The sequence below is a fragment of the Rhinatrema bivittatum genome, chromosome 8, assembly GCF_901001135.1.
Source record: "Rhinatrema bivittatum chromosome 8, aRhiBiv1.1, whole genome shotgun sequence".
NCBI classification, from domain to species: domain Eukaryota; kingdom Metazoa; phylum Chordata; class Amphibia; order Gymnophiona; family Rhinatrematidae; genus Rhinatrema; species Rhinatrema bivittatum.
In genome coordinates, this window is record NC_042622.1 from 21,684,813 (window position 1) to 21,704,472 (window position 19,660).

The 19,660-nt window shown below is 46.8% G+C and overlaps 1 protein-coding gene across 9 annotated transcripts in view; it reads right to left on the bottom strand.

The window, feature by feature from the left end:
• The window catches only part of RAE1 (ribonucleic acid export 1), a 51,284-nt gene extending 34,606 nt beyond the window's left edge, over positions 1-16,678 (bottom strand). The window contains exons 1-6 of one of the 9 annotated variants that reach the window (XM_029612470.1): positions 16,488-16,678; positions 16,035-16,101; positions 15,659-15,696; positions 15,307-15,403; positions 7,103-7,207; positions 6,249-6,341 (exon numbers count right to left, since the gene is read on the bottom strand). In XM_029612470.1, coding sequence (XP_029468330.1) covers positions 6,249-6,341; positions 7,103-7,207; positions 15,307-15,403; positions 15,659-15,666 — 303 coding nt within the window. In that variant the 5' untranslated portion in view covers positions 15,667-15,696; positions 16,035-16,101; positions 16,488-16,678. Of the gene's footprint in view, positions 1-6,248; positions 6,342-7,102; positions 7,208-15,306; positions 15,404-15,658; positions 15,697-16,034; positions 16,102-16,358 lie in introns of those variants that run through there. The other 8 variants (XM_029612472.1, XM_029612473.1, XM_029612469.1 and 5 more) reach the window with 8 other exon arrangements.
• Between the last annotated feature and the right edge of the window lie 2,982 nt (positions 16,679-19,660).

A 19,660-nucleotide genomic window follows, 5' to 3' on the forward strand; every position in this document is an offset into this window, starting at 1 on the left:
CCCCGTTTTCTCTACTTTTTCACCACTATCCCTATATATATCAAGACGGTGGTCCTCAACCTCTGGCAACGCATTATTTTTGGGTTTATTTGGCGCAAGCGCCCACCGCGAGTAGCGCGCGCTACTCTATACTTACCAAAGGACAGGGGTGGATTAAATGTTCCCAACCTTAGTTGGTATTACACCGCGGCACAGTTAAGAGCCCTGGTTGCTCTCCATAGAACGCAGGAGGTACCTCAGTGGATTCTCCTGGAACAATCCTTGGTTGGAGATATGCCATTATCCGCGTTACCTTGGCAGCCTCGAAGCACCTGGGCTCCCTTTTTGTATTTTCCTACCGCATTGAGGACTACGGTTCAGGTGTGGGCACAATGGAAGCATAGATTAGTTGGGACAGCGGATTTTATGCTACTGACACACCTTTTCACCAATTCCTTAATGCCCCGTGTGGCTCACTCTCAGGGGACTTGTGGGTGGCGCAGGGCAGGCCTTATCCGTATAGAACAGGTGCAGGTACAGGGGGCTATATTGTCCAGGGAGGATTTAGGCCGCCTTTATGAGCCCCTTTCCATTGATTTCTTTTTATATGCGCAGATATATCATGCCCTTCATCGGCTGCTCCGCTTGGGCACTCTTAAATTGGAGGGCTCTCTTTTTGAATCTTATTGTATGAATGCTCATCATATGCGAGGGGTGATATCTAAAACTTATGCGTTACTAAATGGGAGGCGACTCAGCCCCTTTCTGCAGCAGAAAGCGTGGGACTCTGACTTTCAACGTTCCCTTTCGGAGGAAGAATGGGATGATATCTTCACCAATGCGCACAAGTGCTCTATTTCGGCAGGTGTCCAGGAAAATTGCTATAAAATGCTGTATCGCTGGCATTATACTCCCGTACGCTTGCACCGTTTCCACTCGGCCTTTTCCGAGTTGTGTTGGCGAGGCTGCGGAGAGACTGGCACTTACTATCACATATGGTGGAGCTGCACTCTCGTAGTCCCGTTTTGGCTAAATGTTGTGGCTTGGGTCTCCGCTGTTCTGGGTGCGGAGATCCAGGCTACTCCCTGGTATACCCTACTATCCTTGTATATTGCAGATCTTAATAATGACAAACAGAGAATTGCCCAACAGGTTTTTATTGCGGCTCGCACAGAAATTGCATTACACTGGAAGCAGAGAGCTGTACCTAGTCTCGCCCAGGTGCAAGCTAGGTTACATAAATACTACCAATTGGCTAGGCTCACAGCTGTGCACCATGACCGCTTGGGGGCTTTTACAAAAATATGGGCTCCCTATCACGACTGGCTTGCGTCCCAAGGCTAATCATTGCATTCTTCCCCCATTCACATAGTGACCAGTGCCGACAGATTTCTGTATACTTGTACCCACCTTGGATTTGGTGTTATAGTGCCTGTGCTTATAGAACCCCAATTTAGTGATCCTAGCAAGGAGATTCCTGTTTCATTTGACTGTCGGCTTCCCGGTCTTCTAAGGGGAAGGAACCAAGAGCATTCTTACTCTTATGATATGTGTACTCTGATTAGTTGCCTGTTTTGCTGACATTGGGCAGAACCGCTTTGCTTATCCTTGTTTTTCGTTTTCTTTATTTTCCCTTTTGTTGATTCCTCAGTGTAACAGTGGGTCTCTTTTTCTTGACTTACCAGCTGCCGGGGGGGGGGGGGGGGGGATAGGTTCTAACACATGTTTCATTTCTGTATCCATTTTATGAGGTTGTTCATGTTTTATGCTATCCATTTGCAATGGCGTATCTAGCGTTTGGTTTGTGTTTTGTATTTTGCCTTTTTGGATATGTACTTTCTGTACCTCATTTCAATAAAAACCTTTTGAAAGAAAAAAAAAAAAAAAAAAACTTTCCACACCTTGATATAGGCCGTGGAAGTAGCAGGCCTTCTAGCCTGCAGAAGGGTGGTAATGACTGGCTCTGAATACCCCTTCATTCACAAGCACCGCTTCTCAAAAGCCAAGCCGTGAGACAAAAGTGATCCTCCCAATCCGAAAAGATGGGCCCCTGTAGCAACAGCCCCAACAGATTAGCCAGAAGAAGAGAACAGTCTGCCGCCATATACACTAGATCCGCGAACCAAGGATGGCATAGTCATTCTGGTGCCACGAGCACCACTGTCCCTGGATGCGGTTCTATCTGTCGCAATACCCATCCTATGGGAGGCCACGGTGGAAACACATACAGGAGGATCCCCCTTGGTCATGGCTGCACTAGAGCATCCAGCCCTACAGAACCAGCTTCCTTCCTGCAACTGAAAAACCTTGGCGTTTTTGCATTCGCCCACGTTGCCATGAGGTCCAGCTGGGGAACCCCACCATCTGGCACAAACGTGATTCCAGGCTTCCGGTGACAGTTCCCACTCCCCGGGATCGAGTTGCTGTCTGCTGAGGAAATCGGCCTGTAAGTTGTCTACACCCCACTACATAGGATGCCGTCAGGCCCTCGAGATGGAACTCCGCCCACAAAAATAACAGCCGAGCTTCCCAAGCCACTGCTTGACTCTTGGTTCGTCCTTGGCAGTTGATGTTCGCCACTGTCATCGCATTGTCCAAAAACACCCAAACCATGCGACCCCGAACCAGAGGCAGAAAAGCTACCAGGGCTCTGCGCACTGCTCTCATCTCCAGACTACTGATGGACCAGGAGGCCTCCGCCACAGACCAACATCTTTGGGCAAACTGACCCAGACATACAGCCCTCCAGCCCCTGAGGCTGGCATCCATGGTCACCACCACCCAATCCGGAGTTTCCAGATCCACTCCCTTTTGCAGGTTGCTCCTCGACAGCCACCACAACAGACTGGATCTGGATTCTGAAAGAAGAGGCAGCGGGAGATAAAACTGCTCCGACAGTGGATTCCATCTGGATAACAGCGCCTTCTGTAGCGGCCGCATGTAAGCAAAGACCCACGGAACCAGATCCAATGTTGAAGCTATGGATCCCAGAACCTGAAAGTAATCTCACACTCTGAGCACTGGAAGACGCAAGAGCCAAATCACTTGCAAATGAAGTTTCGAGATGCTGACCTTCATCAGGTACACGCGGCCCACCTGGGTACCAAAGTGGGCTCCTAGATACTCCAGTGACTGGGATGGAACTAGGTGACTCTTTGCCACATTGATGACCCACCCCAGAGAACTGAGAGTGGTCATCACGCGCTGGATGGAACTACCGCACTCCTCCTCTATCTTCACCCGGATCAGCCAGACGTCCAGATATGGATGCACCAGACTTCCTTCCTGGCGTAAGGCAACCGCCTCCACCACCATCGCGAAGGTCTGGGGTGCCGTGGTCAACCCAAAAGGAAACGCCTGAAACTGGAAGTGCCGGCCCAGCACCTTGAAGCGCAGGGACTTCTGATGATCCTTTCAAACGGGGATATGCAGATAGGAATGCGCCTTTGCGGACCGCCACAATTACTGTCCGTAACGTCTCCATCCGAAAACACAGCACTCACAAACTTAAGTTACCTTCTGCAAATCCAAGATGGGACGGAAGGTGCCATCCTTCTTTGGAACCACAAAATAGAGGGGTTACCTTCCCTGCCCCTGCTCACTTGACCGCACCAGAACTATAGCCTCTAGGTGTATTAACCTTTGTACAGTCCCCTCCACTGCCTCCTTTTTACTTCAAGAAGAGCAGTGGGACTCCAGAAAGGCCTCCCTGAGCGGGCGCAAAAATTCAAAAGCGTAACCGTCTCTTATAACCTCTAGAGCCCATTGGTCCAAGGTAATCTTGGCCCATTCCTCGTAAAACTGGGACAACCTGCCCCCTACCGCTTCCAGCAAGGAGCAGGTCAGGCTGGCTTCATTGGGAGGACTTACTGTCTCTGGTCCCGACTGGAGCCACCTCTGGAGGATCTGCCGGTGCCCCGAAAAGACTGCTGTCTACCAGATGACTGCTTGGACTCCGAAGAGACCAACCCACTGCTGGAATGAAAGCTCCTTGAATCACAAAAACAGGATCGAGACATGAAAATCTTCTTATTGTCTTCTTAGCCTCTAGCAGTCTGCTTCCATTGGACTCTCCTAGGGACTTCATCGGCTGGTCTAGGTCCTCCCCAAAGAGCAGTTCCCCTTGAAAGGAAGATTGCAGAGCTGAGTCTTGGACCACATGTCCGCCGACCAATTGCGCAGCCACAGAGGACAGTGTGCAGCCACCGCCGAGACCATATTTCTGTCCGATGTCTGCACCAGGTCATACAAAGCATCTGCCACATAAGCCACCCTGGCCTCCAACCGGGCTGCCTGAGCCGGGGAGAGCACCCATGACAAGGCCCGCTCTTGAGGTTTCTGGATCCAGCACAAGCAAGTGCATGGCATCATGCTAGCACACACTGCTACTCGCAAACTCAATGCTGACACTTCAAACATACACTTTGGCTGCATCTCCAATTTGTGATCCTGGACAACCTTCAGCATGGCGGACCCTGACACCGGAATCGTAGTCTTTTTAGTAACTGCTAAAACCACCACGACCACCTTCGGCGTCTTCAGGCTGTCCAAATGCTCCTTCAACAAGGGATAAAGTTTTGCCATCGCCCTGCTGATCTTTAAGCCTTTTTCTGGGGAATCCCATTCCCAGCTGATCAGTTTCTGAATCTTTTTAGGCATGGGAAAGGTGCTGGGTGGGCCCCCACAGTCCATTCAGAACCGGATTGATGCCCTCATTGTCAGATTCTTCCTGAGTCAGCTTCACCCCCATTTCTCCCAAGACCTGTGGGATAAGTGGTGGAAGTTCCTCCTTCTTAAACAGTCAGACCTCCCGAGGGTCATCCCCCTTGGTGCCCGTCTCCACGAGATCCAAATCGCCCCTGCTCTGGAGTCTGGTCCTCATCCGGGTCTCCGCCGCACTGTGATGCAGTGTCATCCTCTGAGTCATCAAGGTCCCTGGGGTCTCCCCCCGCACCCCAGGGGCATGCGCCCACGTGCCTCTAGAGCCAACCTAGGTCTCTTGGCTGGCCCTGGTCTCCTCTCCAAGGAAGCCCTCTCTCCTGCATTCTGCTGAGCCAAAAAGGCCTCGTGCATCAGGAGGATAAAACTCAGGGGAAAAACCCCTGGATCAGGAAGACCTGACGCCAGACCCCCCTCCGTCCTCCTGGACATTATCTCGTTCCCTGCCCCGCAGGAGAAAGCAGTGGAGGAGGCCCATCGATGTCTCGGCCAGTCGGGGTTTCCTGCTTGTCATCCCCCACGGAAGGAGACACCAAAGAAACCCCCCCTTTCAACCCTGCCGCAGTCCCCACTGCATGGGCAGCCTTCCTGGACCTCGGAGTCTTGAGGGAAGATCCCACCCCTCCCGAGGCACAACCAGTGCAGAGGGAGCACACATTCAAGCAGGCAGACCATAGCCCACAGGCCCTGCAAGCCTCCATTCGCGGCTTATCCACCATGAGGCCTGCGCTAAAGTCAGGCCTACTGTACCACTGAGAAGAGGTGCAGCCCATGTGACCACTGCTGGCAAGACGCGCGATTGCACCAAAAGACCAGGAGAAGGCCCGAAACGCCTCACGAACGTCATAGCATACAGTACAAGTTTCCCCGCCAGGGAAAGACTAAAGAACACAGCCTCTCACTCTCCCCTGTGAGTCACTGGGAACCCCGCCAGGCCGGCTGCCCCAGCACTGCTCCATCTCAGAGTTTCCTGACCCCTTTCCCTCATGGTTTCTCTTCTGTTTTTTTTTAAACTTAAATGAGCTCACAGCAAGATCAAGAGAATCACAAAGGGTACTTCACTGGATGGAGCAGTGATACACAGGAGAGGTCCCACTGTTCCAGGCCAGTCCCCTCGCTATCTAGGTCCCTGGAACAGTGGGCCACAGCAGCCAGGGGTGTCCAACCCGAGGGATGGCCCAGAGGAACCTAGCACTTTGGGGAGCAGAAGTCCACTCTAAATTTTCCAAATCTCCATTCTCAGCCAGGACTGCACATCTGCACCTCTACCATCTGCTGGAGACAGAGAAATACTGAGGAGACTGCAAGTGGCGCTCTCAGTTATGTAGCAGTGCCTCAGAGTTTTGTTCTCTGCCTCCATCTGCTGGAAGGTATGTATAAACCCACTGGTCTGGACTGATCTGGGTATGTGCAGGAATTTATTGTATACGTGTTCTGTTTTATGTTATTATACATGTATTCTCTGTCTGTACATCGTTTTCTGGAAAGGAATTCATAAATGGAATAACATGAAATGAACCGAAAAAAAATCAATTCACTGAGATACCTACATCACTCCAGCAAACATCCAGCACAGGCCCTGCATGCATCTGCTGGGCCTTTGGAATAGTTTGGCCATTATCCTGCACTTCCCAACATCGCACCTACATTGAAGGCAAAGGAAGATTCATCTTTTGTTTATTATGGCTTCTCCCATTGGTTTGGTTGCAGCCAGAACTGAGAATCAAAGAGAAGCTACATTAAAAAAACAAAAAAAACCCAAAAACCATATATACATACATATCACTAAGGTTTCACTTGGCAATGCACAAGGATCAACATGAAGCCATCTAGCATTGAAATGCTTTACTACCACATGGTTTAATCAATGTTTGCAAATTGTACATTTTAGGTAACTCATATTATATCAGCGATGGAGACATATTTAGAAAACTTGGACATCAGCTAAAATTGTTAGATGCCAAAGAGCATTTTTTTTCCCAGATAATATTTTTTTGGCTGCTCATACTTTATTTTCTTTGCTCTCCTCCTCCATCCCTCTTCTGTATACCTCAGCAGCTCTTCCTAAACCCAGGCCAGGTGGTGCCTAGCTGCCCAGAATGTTTCTACACAAAACTGCTGGGAAGTGACGTAGTCTAGCGGTTAAGAGTAATGGGCTGAGAACCAGAAGACCTGGATTCAAATCTTGCTTCACTGATGCTTATGACCCTGGGTCTCAACTACCAAACTTAAATTCTAAGCTCTTTGAGGCAGGGACCTGGTGCACCTGTATGGAATAATCTGTTGTAAAGCCTGGGTATAGAGCACTATATAAATGCCAAAATATATATATACACTATCAATGCATCAACTAACAGAAGCTGTCTACAATAATCACAGTTTGACTGCATAAAACAATACTTACATCATTTGCCCATGATCCTGCAATGAGGAAGTTACCTGGTAATGTCAGAGGACTAAAAGAGAGGCAACTTATACTATCATCTGGTGGAGATGTTACTTCGATATCCTGTTCAAGGAAAAGTACATAAAAAGAGATGATTACCTCTAAACAAGTAGAAGATGGATCTGTACATCAGGTAGAATGCATGGAAGATCCTGCAGCTAACCAACTACACTAAGGGAGGACTGATGGGGCAGGCTTTCCCGGAGTTCTCTGGACTACGATAATAGCATCGAGACTGCACTGGAAAAAGAAGGGATTGCGAGTTCTCGGTGGGAGGACAGATAGGTCCTTAGAGCCCTGCAGGGGTGTAACAAGTGGGATAGAAAAGCTTTCTGATGTCTACTCCTTTCACCTACTTGAAACTATAGACAAGAACATGCAAAAGACCGTTTCCAAACACAGGACTAGTAATTCATGAAAGGTGAAAATACACCTATCAAAAGCCACCATGCTACCGGTAAGATCCACACCTAGACCTTTCCTTTAAACCACTTTCTAAAGTCATTTAAGGCCTTGTGATGCAGTTTTATGAACATCCCAGAACGCAGTGAAAACCCGGAGCAGGTATTGTACAGTATATGCATAAGTGATAGTACTGTACACAGCAGTAATCAAGAGTCAGATCCCTGACAACCTGGATATTTTACCATTATGATGCACGTCAAATCTGCTAGCGATTCAAAACCAGGAATCCAATTCTGATATTAGAGTCCTCACCCATTACTGTGATTTTTTTCAAATACTCCACCACACCATGGCTGTGGACAGAATACTAATTAAACTACAAATATATAATGATTTTGCAGATTGATTACCTTAAATTTAACATATGTTAAAAAAAAAAAAAAAAAGTCCTCTCGGTTTAATCCATTTTCAGAGGAGCTAAAAAGATAAAAGATTTTGAAATGCTCCGTCCCAGTGCTAAGCTTTTTTTTGCTGTTGGCATGTGTGTGTCTTGTGGTGGTGGTGAGGTGTGGTTGCGGTGCTTTGTAATCTACATTTCATAGGAGGAATGTTGCCTTCAAAACACTCTTGAGGAAAACGGAGCAGTTAAAAGTTCTCACTATGAGGGCTCACGCCACAGGGAATTTTGCACGCTATTTTTCTATTTATGCAAGTGAATTGGATAGAAAACCTGTGCATGAAAGTTTTGCTATGAAGATTTTCACAGAAAAAATAACTACATATCACTGAGGTGTTATTTTATTTGCAAAAAAACAGTCATTTCACAAGCATTTTTGCACCAAATTCTTAGTTAATGAGTTGCTTCACATGTTTTTGTATCACAGCAACTCATTAATTTTGAATTTGAATACAATTTCACACATTGGAAACTGAGAAATTACTACTTACCTGATCATTTCCTTTTCTTTAGGACACTCAGATGAATCCAGAACAAGTGGGTTTATGCACCTCTACCAGCAGATGGAGCAGGCTGATGTCACTGAATATATTACCCCTGCAGTGACCTCAGCCCGCCTGTATTCTCTTCAAAAGCAACTGTGGACAGACTAGCAAAAAACGATTAAAACAGATAGCCATGTCAATACTCAGCCAACAGGTAATACTAAGCTCAGATAAGAACATAACAACACTAGTCCAGGGACTGGACTAACACTTACCAGGTAAACCCTGTAACACATTGGAGGAGCAATATGCAACCACACGGCAGGCAAGGTCGGGAAGCTGGATTCATCTGACTGTCCTAAAGAAAAGTAAATTAGCAGGTAAGTAGTAATTTCTCTTTTCTTAGCATCCAGTCAGATGAATCCGGAACAAGAGGGATGTACCCAAGCTACTCCTGAATAGGGTGGGAGGCTGCCCGGGTCCAGACAAAACGGCACGCACAAAGGCCACGTCCTCCCGGACCTGAGCATCCAGGCGCTAATACCTGGAAAAGGAGGACCACGTCACAGCTCAGCAAAGGTCAACAGGAGGCAGCAATCTAACTTCCGCCCATGACACTGCCTGAGCCCGAACTTAGCTAGGTAATGGCTTCCCAGCATCCATGCATGCAGCCGTGACTACTCCCGTCTAGTACCGCCGTGGAGGACAAACAGGCGAGCCAACTTCCACAAAGGCTCAGTAACTTCCAGATACCAAGGGTCGCACCAGATAATACTCCTCTGCATATCTCTCTTTATCCAGAGACGGCAGGGAGATGGTCCGATTCAAGTGAAAATCAGTGACTACCTTCGGTACAAAGGAAGAAACGGTACGCAGCTGGACCACCCGTGGAGTCACCTGGAGAAATGGCTCCCAGCAAGACAAGTCCTGCAACTCTGGGACCATACGCGCCGAACAAATTGCCACATGGAACACCGCTTTCAAAGTCAGCAACCGCAAGGACAGAGTACGGAGCAGTCTAAACGAAGGGCCTGTCAAAAAACCCAAGACCAAATTAAGACTCCATAGGGGCACCGGAAACTGCAAGGGACGATGACGAAGTTTCACTCCTTTCAGAACACAGGCCACATCAGGGTGAGCCGACAAGGATCCACCATTTACCTGACCCCTGAAACAGGCGAGAGCCACTACTTGTACCTTTAAGTAAATAAGAGCCAAGCCTTTATTTAAACCATCCTACAAAAATTCCAAATTAAGCAGAATCTTGACCAAGGAAGGAAAAGCACCTTGATCCTCACAGCGGCCTTAAACACTTTCCAAACTCGCACATAGGCCAAGGAAGTGGAGAACTTTCTAGCTCTTAGCAAGGTGGAAATCACTGCTGCAGAGTATCCATGTTTCCGCAAGGAAGTCCTTTCAGGGGCCATACTGTAAGACAAAACTGAGTCGGATCTTCGTGAAGAACAGGACCTGCTGCAACCGGTTCCTGTGTGCTGGAAGTCAAAGAGGCGAATCCACCAGGAGCCTCTGCAGATCTGCGTACCAAGGTCTCCTGGGCCAATCTGAAGCAACCAAGAGCACCATCCCCCTGTGGTGCTCAATCCTTCAAATCAATCTGCCCAACAGGGGCCATGGAGGAAAGGCATACAGCAACTTGTCTTCCGGCCACTCCTGCACCAGGGCATTGATCCCCAAAGACTTCGGATCTCTTCCACAGATGAAAAAGTGAAGAACTTTCACATTGCATAGAGTCATCAACAGATCCAGGAACTGGAGTCTCCAGCAATCTCAAATCAGCTGAAATTCCTTTTCTGAGAACATCCATTCTCCTGTGTCCAGACTCTCCCTGCTGAGAAAGTCTACTCTTACGTTGTCTGTACTGGCAATGTGCAATGTTGATATCATCTGGAGATGAACCTCCATCCATTCCATGAGTTGATCTATTTCCAGCAACACCTGCTGGCTCTTGGTACCGCGCTGCCGATTGATGTAATCCATAGATGAACTGATCAGCCTTGCAGCTGCTACAGCCACCAATGCAGTTTGGGGAAGACGTCCATCGGTAGATGAAGCCGAATTGAATAGTTCTCAGACTGTAGATTCTAACGAGACAGCAGGGAGCACTGAAGAGGACGCATATGCGCCTTTGCCCATGGTACCACCTCCAGGGTCACTGCCATTAAACCAAGAACCTGCAGGTAAGACCATACGGTCGGGTGCAGAGTGTTGAACAGACACAGCTGAGCTATCAACTTCTGAATTCGAGCTTCCGGCAGGAATACCTTACCCAGCTTCGTCTCAAACTGAACACCCAGGTATTCCAGCGACTGGGTAGGCTGAAGACTGCTCTTGGATAAATTCACCACCCAGCCAAGCTCCCGCAACAGGGAAATCACCTTGCGAGTTACAAGGTGGCTCTCCTCCAGTGACTTGGTGTGAATCTGCCGGTCATCCAAATACGGGTGTACTAGGATTCCATCCTCTCTCAATGCTGCCGCAACAAAGGACCCTCCTATCTACTGGTAACAAAGGACCCTCCTATCTACTGGCAATGCTTGATATTTCAGCCGCTTTCGACACCATTAACCACAACATCCTTATCAACCGCCTCCAGGTATTAGGCATCTCTGATACCCCCCTGAGCTGGTTTGAGTCTTTCCTCAAAAATAGACAATATAAAGTCAACTTCATGAATAAGGAATCGCAAGCCCATAACCTATCCCATGGTGTTCCACAAGGCTCATCCCTCTCCTCTACACTCTTTAACATATATTTACTTCCTCTCTGTCACCTGCTATCAGAACTTGGCCTCAGATACTTCATATATGCAGATGATGTCCAAATCATCATCCCCTTCATTGACTCCTTACACAATGCCCTTAAAACCTGGGATACTGCAATCACAGCTATCAGCTCACTCCTCACTAATATCAACCTCGCCATAAATGCTGACAAAACTGAAATAATGATTATTTCCCCCCTACATAAGCATAATAATACTACCCTGCCCCTAGTCCTCCCTCCCCTGCCCCTAGTCCTACCTCTGCACAATATGCCAAAAACCTTGGCGTCACTATCAACAACCAGCTTAGTTTTAAAAAACATAATCAATAACACTATAAAAGACTGTTACTTTAAATTACACACACTAAAAAAAATTTAAAACCACTCCTCCACAAATGCGACTTTTGTACAGCCCTTCAATCCCTAATCCTAACAAAGATTGACTACTGTAACTCTCTCCTCCTTGACCTCCTCAAAGCAACCATCCTTCCTCTACAAATGCTGCAAAATGCAGCAGCACGCATAGTTACCAATACCCGCAGATCCGAACCCATCACACCTGTCCTCAAGGAACTACATTGGCTACCCATTGCTGAACGGATAAAATACAAAACACTAACCATTATACACAAAACATGCACTGGCTCAATAACGTCCTGTCCTTCCACAAACCGATCAGACCACCCAGATCTCAACATGCTGCCACTTTACACATGCCCTCTCATAAAGCCACACTCCTTACCTCTACCAAGGAGCGTGCCCTGTCTACAGCTGGCCCCACTTCCTGGAATGACATGCCCCCTGACTTACGCCAGGAATCATGCCCCAAAAAATGTAAGCAAAAACGTAAGACATGGCTCTTCTTACAAGCTTTTCCCTGAATTTTACCTAATTTCGCACAACGAAATAATCGCCAATCATTATGGATGCTTTTCTTTACCCTTATAATTATCTCCTGCCATGATCCCTTTCCTTTCCCCCGCTCAACTATCTCTTTCAGCCAGTTTTGACTTTTTGGAATCCCTCTCAGCTAATGGACTTTTTGTTTTAACTTGCTTAAATTCCTTTATTACTTGTATGTTTAATAGCCTTGATTACCATAACTATCATACCCTTCAGAGTGCTACAATTATTAGTTATTTAATATACTTGACTACCTTAATTACTAGTCTGTTTTACTATTCCCTTGAATCCTCTATAATTTTACTTATAATGTGCTGTTGCTATCTTTCTTGTTAAATGTAAACAGATGTGATGTTTTTCACTAAATGAATGTCGGTATAGAAAAACCCGCAAATAAATAAATAAACAAACAAATAAACAAATAAATAACTACCACCATGACCTTGGAAAAGATTCGGGGAGTGGTGGCCAGACCAAAGGGCAGTGCCCGAAACTGGAAGTGGCATCCCAGAACTGCGAACTGTAGGAAGTGTTGATGCTCTAGTTGGATGGGAATGTGGAGATATGCCTCCGACAGATTCAGCAAGGTTAGAAATTCCGTCTACACGGCCATTATCACCAAACACAAGGTTTCCATGTGAAAATGCTTCACTTGCAGATGACAGTTGACACCTTTGAGGTCCATTATGGGGCGAAAGGAGCCCTTCTCCTTCGGCACAATGAAAGAAATGGAATATTGCCCCTTATTTTCGAGACATAGGCACCGGAACCACAGCCCTCAGACTGAGGAGCCTTGACAATGTAACCTCCATCGCCTGCTTCTTCTGTGGGGAGTGGCAGGAAGACATCATGAATACGTCCCAAGGAATACTGCGAAAGTCCATTGCATATCACCTCCATGACCCATTGATCGGATGTGATCTCGACCCACCTCTGATAAGAGAGAGAGAGGCGACCCCTATCTCCTGTTCCCGGGGATGGGTCGGCAAACCTTCATTGGGAGGGTCGGGAGGATCCACCACTTAAGCCTGCACCTTGTCTGAGTTGTCAGGGGACAAAAGGTCTGAGACCTACCAAAGGGCCAGGCCCTCTGCAAGGTCGCTCCTCTATAGGGTCAAAAATGCCTGGATCCTCTGGCACGACCACTCATGACAGGGGAGCGCTGCGTCTGCTTCTTATCCTCTGGCAAAAGAGGAACTGGAGATTCACCCCACTTACTGGCCAGCTTCTTCAACTCGCTGCCATGCAAGAGCAAACTATTAAAGGGCAATTTGGTGAGGTTAGCCTTGGAGGTCGCATCAGCCAACCAATTTTTCAACCATATCTGGTGCCTGGCTGCCACAATCGAAGCCATCCCTCTGGCTGAAGTGCGGACCAAATCACAGCCCACATCAGTCAAAAAGGCAGCAGCTGGTTCCATAACTGACCTGGGATTCAGCCCAGAGTCATCAACCTCCTGGAAGAGAAGCAAACAAGAGCGAGCCACCAAGGAACAACAAGAAGCTATCTGCAAGGACATTGCCACAGCTTCGAACGCTTGCTTAAGGATAGTCTCAATCTTTCTTATCATGAGCATCCTTCAAGGCCGCTCCTCCTTTCACAGGAATAGTGGTCCATTTGGAAACTGCACATACCAGAGCATCCACCCTCAGAAAGCGTAAACGGTCCCTCACCACAGGATCCGGAGGGTACAGACCTTCCAATAACCGACCTCCTTTGAAATTAGCCTCTGGGGCACCCCATTCGAGATCAATCAATTCCTGAATGGCCTCCAGCATGGGAAAAAAAACAAGAGGCTTTACACAAGGAGACCAAAATAGGATTTCTCTTTGGCTCAGAAACAGAATCTGCCCCAGGAACTCCAAGCATGGTCAATGTCTGGGGTATCAGAGCTGGCAGTTCATTACTGTGAAAGAACCATAACACAGTTCTATATGGTTTCAATCCGGGGAGAATTTCCCCATCCTCAAGAGAGGCAGGGTCGGCGCTGTCATCCATGCCGTCCAGATCACCAGCTGGAGGAGCCGCTGTTGCTCGGGGGGGGGGGGGGGGGGGAGGGTCCCCGGCATGTAACAAAAGGGTCCAGGCAAGGGTTCTACCTGTGCCTCCGCTCTAGGAGCATTGGACTGGGCCGAGGACTGAGCCTGAAGAAAATATTGTAACATCTGGAAAAATTCTACTCGACCTCCCATGGACTGGGATGAACACTGAAATGGACTGGAGGAAGCCCTGCACAGTAAAAAAAAGAAAAGAAAAAAAACCTCCCACTAAGTCTCTCTCTATTTTTTTTTATTTAATTTTTTTTAGAAAACTTGCCAGAGCTCAGCCTTACCTGGCTGAGCACAGATATGGTCTCCGTTTGCAGGGGGAGTGGGCACATGTCGTCACCACCATGCTCGGTTGCCAGCACCCGCCAAAGCAGCTACCGGACCAAGGCACATCTCTGAGGGACCAGGGAAATCACCTCAGGAATTCTCAACTGGGGGAGGGACCAACTGGTATCACCACAGGAGAACAGGGCGGTAATTTTCTTTCCTTAATTCTCCTACTTAAAAGAGAAGCAATCCCCAGTGGGGAGATGCATGGAGACAGAAAATACTGGTGGGCTGAGGTCATTGCATAGGTATATGTACTGTGATGTCAGCTTGCTCCATCTCCATTTGTTGGTAGAAGTGCATAAATCCACTTTTTTCTGGATTCATATGACTAGATGCTAAGAAATTAAATATTTCTGAACATGCAAAATTTTGCAAATGCCACTTTCTTAAATGCCAAAATATTTGCAAATGTCACACACTGTTGGGATTTACCACATGAAGCACCATTTCCTGCGTTTTTCACACTTCAGTACATAGCCGTCTGTTTTGTAAAAGTAACTCAATAAGAACATAACATTAGAACATAAGAAGTGCCATAGTGAGTCAGACAAATGATCCATCAAGCCCAGCATCCTGTCTTCGATAGTGGCCAATCCAGGTTACTTAGAAGTACCCAGTAGATGTTTATGGGAAGATATAAAATGATTCAACAATTCAAATTGATCATTATTGGATAATAGCCAGTTATCACATTCAGATAGACATATGTAGTCCTAGAATTTCAAGGCTAGTAAAGAAGTCTTCTTTTACCTTCATAGGATTGTGATTATCTGTGGCTGTGCTTCCAAACATACTTGTGCCACCTGCACCAAAGCCAGAGGTTGCACCAAACAGACTCATTTTTGGTCTGGAAAAAAACCACAGAGAAAAAGAAGTTAAAACATACTGTTGAATACAAACACTGTTATAAAAAGTATTCCATAAAAGGGAGGAAAAAAAGTAGGAGTACATTCATTACTGCATTAGGTACTAATTATACTTTGAACATGCTTTTAAATAGGAAATTAAAGTATTTCCATAGAAAACATGTTTTGCTGTCTTGCAATATCACATATTTGCAGTTATAAGGAAATAGCTTCTTGCAGAGAAAATAAAATAGTACCTGATCATTCCCAGTGGCAAATACAATACAGCCTAGCTCTAGACAAGATAAAGACACATAATTTTCAAGACATGCACAAGTTAAATGAAACTGTAAAGTAACAAGTTATACATTTAAAGATCTAACTGTTTCAGTGCTGAAATGGACAGATACCCTTTTAGGGCAAAAGCCCCTTCAACAATTTATGGTAAGGAATTAATCTTTCAAGAAAAGACATCAACAGACAGACAATCTAACAGTCATTGACGGCCTAATAATGTGAGCCCATGAAAGAATCACCCCAAAGCCTAATTTATTTTTTATGCAGTAAAACAAGAGTTATAGAAAAGAAAGTGCAAACAGAATCACTTTAACCACTAAACTGGGCAGCTCCCACCAGCAGAAAAGCAGAGATGGCAGGTGTCTATTTCAGTGCTCAAGAATCCAGACATCCCAGGGGCAAACTACAAAAATGCGAGAGAAAAAAAAATCCTATTTTACTCAAGCTTTCATCCCGGTGTGTCTGGATTTCTTTATATTTTGTGGGTAAGATCCAATCATTTCTCACACTGCTTTTAATAGATACTTATCTAGCACCGATCGCAATCATTTTGATTTGCTACAGAGGTAAGCAGGAAACCCAAAGCTTGGATCCCCGCGGGCACATAACTCTAACCGCACCGGCTCTGCGTACAGGGACGGGCCGGGCCCGCGCACTCACCCCCGCCCCACGGCCCTACGGACACACCGCGCGCCGAACAACGGCCCTCGGGCCGGGCTTTCTCCTCCTGGGCAGCGGCGGCGGCCGGCAGGAAAGCGGGCGCTCGCTCGTTGGCAGCTCCGCGCTTACCACTTCCGCTGCCTGCCATAGAGGCCCGCCGGAAACCGTGGCTAGAGCGGGACCAGCGCCTGTTTCTCGCCTGCCATAGAGACCGAAACCCGACTGCGCCGCCGGTCATAGAGACTAAATCTGTGTCTACTTATCCCACGCTGCGTCGCGGATAGAGCGTCCGTGCCCGCGTTCCTCCGAGGGCCCCGCAGTGTGCTGAGCTTCAAAGCCCGCCCTGGCTTGCCTTTGAGGGGGCATTTGGAGTATGGTTGCCGCCTCACCTCAGATAACTCGAACAGAATGAGGCCTGGTTTTTGCCCCGCTGCATGCATGGGTTTGTAGTTCCGCGTTTCTTTAGGATGAGCAGAACTACAAATCTCTGCATGGGGTGGGGGAATGAACCAAGCCTGGATACGTTTGGTTCGCCCGAGTAAGGTGGCATCATTCCTGCTTTTAGATTAGTATCTTAGCTTTTAAATAGTGCCTTGGGCAGGGAAAACCACAAATACACAAAATCGTATCAAAATGAAAATAAATAAATTTTATTATTAACAAGAAACAATGAGTATATTTAACGACAGCAACCTCCAGTTTCACGAGAAAATACATCCTTTGCATCGTCCGCCCAAACGGCAACTTAACAGAACAGCAAAGTCGGGGAAGAAATTTGGCTGTCCTTGAAAGAGGTTCTGTTATACATTTAGATCTTCCATAATCCACCACAATGTGAAAGAAAAATGCCTGAAAGATAAAGGGAGGAGAATGGAAAATACTTTTGAAAAGAGAATTTTAACATAGCACGCGTCTATGACAATGGACGGGCATTTTTACTCTGAATAAAGTTTACTTCACGCTGCAAATTAAATTTTTGTTTTTTGCAGTAACTAGAGCTGAAGTTTTCACTAAAATAATAGCTTCATACACAGAAGTATTTGTTCATTTAAATAATAACTTTATGCCAATTTTTATTCACACAACTAGGTGCACGAGGTTTAGGCACAGCAAAGCAGTTCAGCTCTGTATAATTCACATTCAGATCCAACCACTAAACTGTAACTTGTTTGGTAAATATACTCTTGAAGGGTCACTGGAAGTTAGAGCTTGGGTTTCTACCTTCATGCTAGACGTTGCTATAATTTCCATCTGCATAATGCAAGCTATAAATTACGGTAGGATTACACTTTTAGAAGGATTTATATAGCCAATATAAAAAGGGTTTGGACTCTGTGTTTCTTAAATAAACTAAAGCAATAATTAACAATCGAGTAATTAACAATCTCAAATGTTATGACAATGTAGAAAAAATAAATTTTGATAAGAAAGGAAAATGATATAAATATAGCTTACTGTCATGTTATTTTTCACCATTGTTTTCAGTCAAATACAATGTATGCTTATTTCAAATAATAGAAGTCTATAAAAGGCTTTCTAGATTTTGCCTTGCTGCAGAAAATAGGGGGAAAAATCCGATTGGGGCCCAAAATATTTTTATTAGAAACATTATGCAAAATTATCAATGTGTTTTAAGTCTCTTTTTGTTCCCAATGTAAAAGCATTTAGATGTGCCCTAATAGAGCAGCAGTGAGATTCAGTGGTCAACTATGCCTGTTTCAACAGATCAAAATACTGCATTTGTGCAGGGAGGGGGATCTCAGCCATCAATCAGCGATGACATCTGGCCACCCTCAGGGTGCACACATACCAGGCAATGAGAGCTATTGTTGGGTTGGCTGGGTGGGACAGGGGTGAAGAGAAGAAGGTTAAAATGGGGTGGAAACCCCTGTCTAGTTGCAATTGGCTTATGGCATTGTTGCCTAGCAGAAGCTGTTGATAATTCAGCTGAAAAGGGGCGAGAGGAAACCAGTGGAGGGATAGCTTAGTGGTTAGAGCAGCAGGCTTGAAACCAGGGTTCAAATCCCACTGCTGCTGCCTGTGACCTTTGGCAAGTCACTTTACCCTCTATTGCCTCAGGTATAAACTTTTATCCCTAGATGCACTAAGCCACAATATTTTCTCACAGGAGTCGTCCCACTATTGCAGGGGGTGTCGCCATAATAGTGGGGGTCCTTCCCCGAAAATGCATTGCTAGGGCCAAACACCACGGCAGACTAATAAGGCAAGCGGCCCTTTAATGCAATGGTGGCCCCAATCTCATGGGACTTTCATCACCTTAAAAGCGATGCTGGCCCAAAGAAAAAAAAAAAAAGATGGGGCAAATAGGGGGATTGAGTGGAGGTCAGTGCTGACCCCTGTCTCAGCTCGGGGGCACCAGTTGAGTTGGCCCCGACTCCCCCAAAATGTGAAAATATAAAAAAAAAAAAAAAGAACTGCACGGTGACAGCCCCGGCCCCTCTTTCCCAAAGCACACAATAAATCGAGGCACTGGGCCCCAATACCATTACCCCCCACTCTCCAAAGTCACACAATCCCCCCAGCTCCCCTGAAGTAACACACCTCAATCCTCCACCCCCCATCATCCCCCGAGTCACATCCTACCACTCCCAGCCCCCCTGAAGTGCCACACCTCAACCCATCCTTCACTCCGGCCCCCCCCCGAAATCACACAATTCAAACCCCTCTCACCTCTCGCACCCCCTTTCCCCTCTCCAGAACCCTCTGTACCTTAAATTGGATCCCACGTCGGGGCCGGATGCACCCTCACACCTGGCCCGCTTGGCGCCATTTTCCAAAATGGCGCTAACCTGACCTTGCCCCAGCCATGTGACGGGGGTAAGATCTGGTGATCAGGCTAGGGGTGGGGAGGGGGGAATGAGGTGTGTTATTTTGGGGGAGGGTGGGGGAATAGTAATATCAAGGCCATCGCCTTGCAGTTCTTTTTTTTTTAACTTAAATATTCTCGAGATGTCTGGGCCGTCTTAACTTGTGGCTCTGGGTTGAGATGGGGGTCAGCACTGAGCCCCGCTCAACCTCCCCGTTTGGCCGTGACTTTTTAATTTTTCTGCTGCTTTAAATGTGCGGTGGAGCCTTGGGACCCATGTTAGGGTCTCGGGCCTCCCACTGCACATCTAACGCATTTTCAGATAGGTGTAGATATTTCACCTCTGCTGACCTCTTCGGTCGGCCGTGATCAACTATTTACATAACATCTGACTAGCAATGGCTTTCTTTACATGCATTTGCATTATTCATGCATGCAAATCGCATGCAAAGGTCATTGTAATAGGAGAGGGATT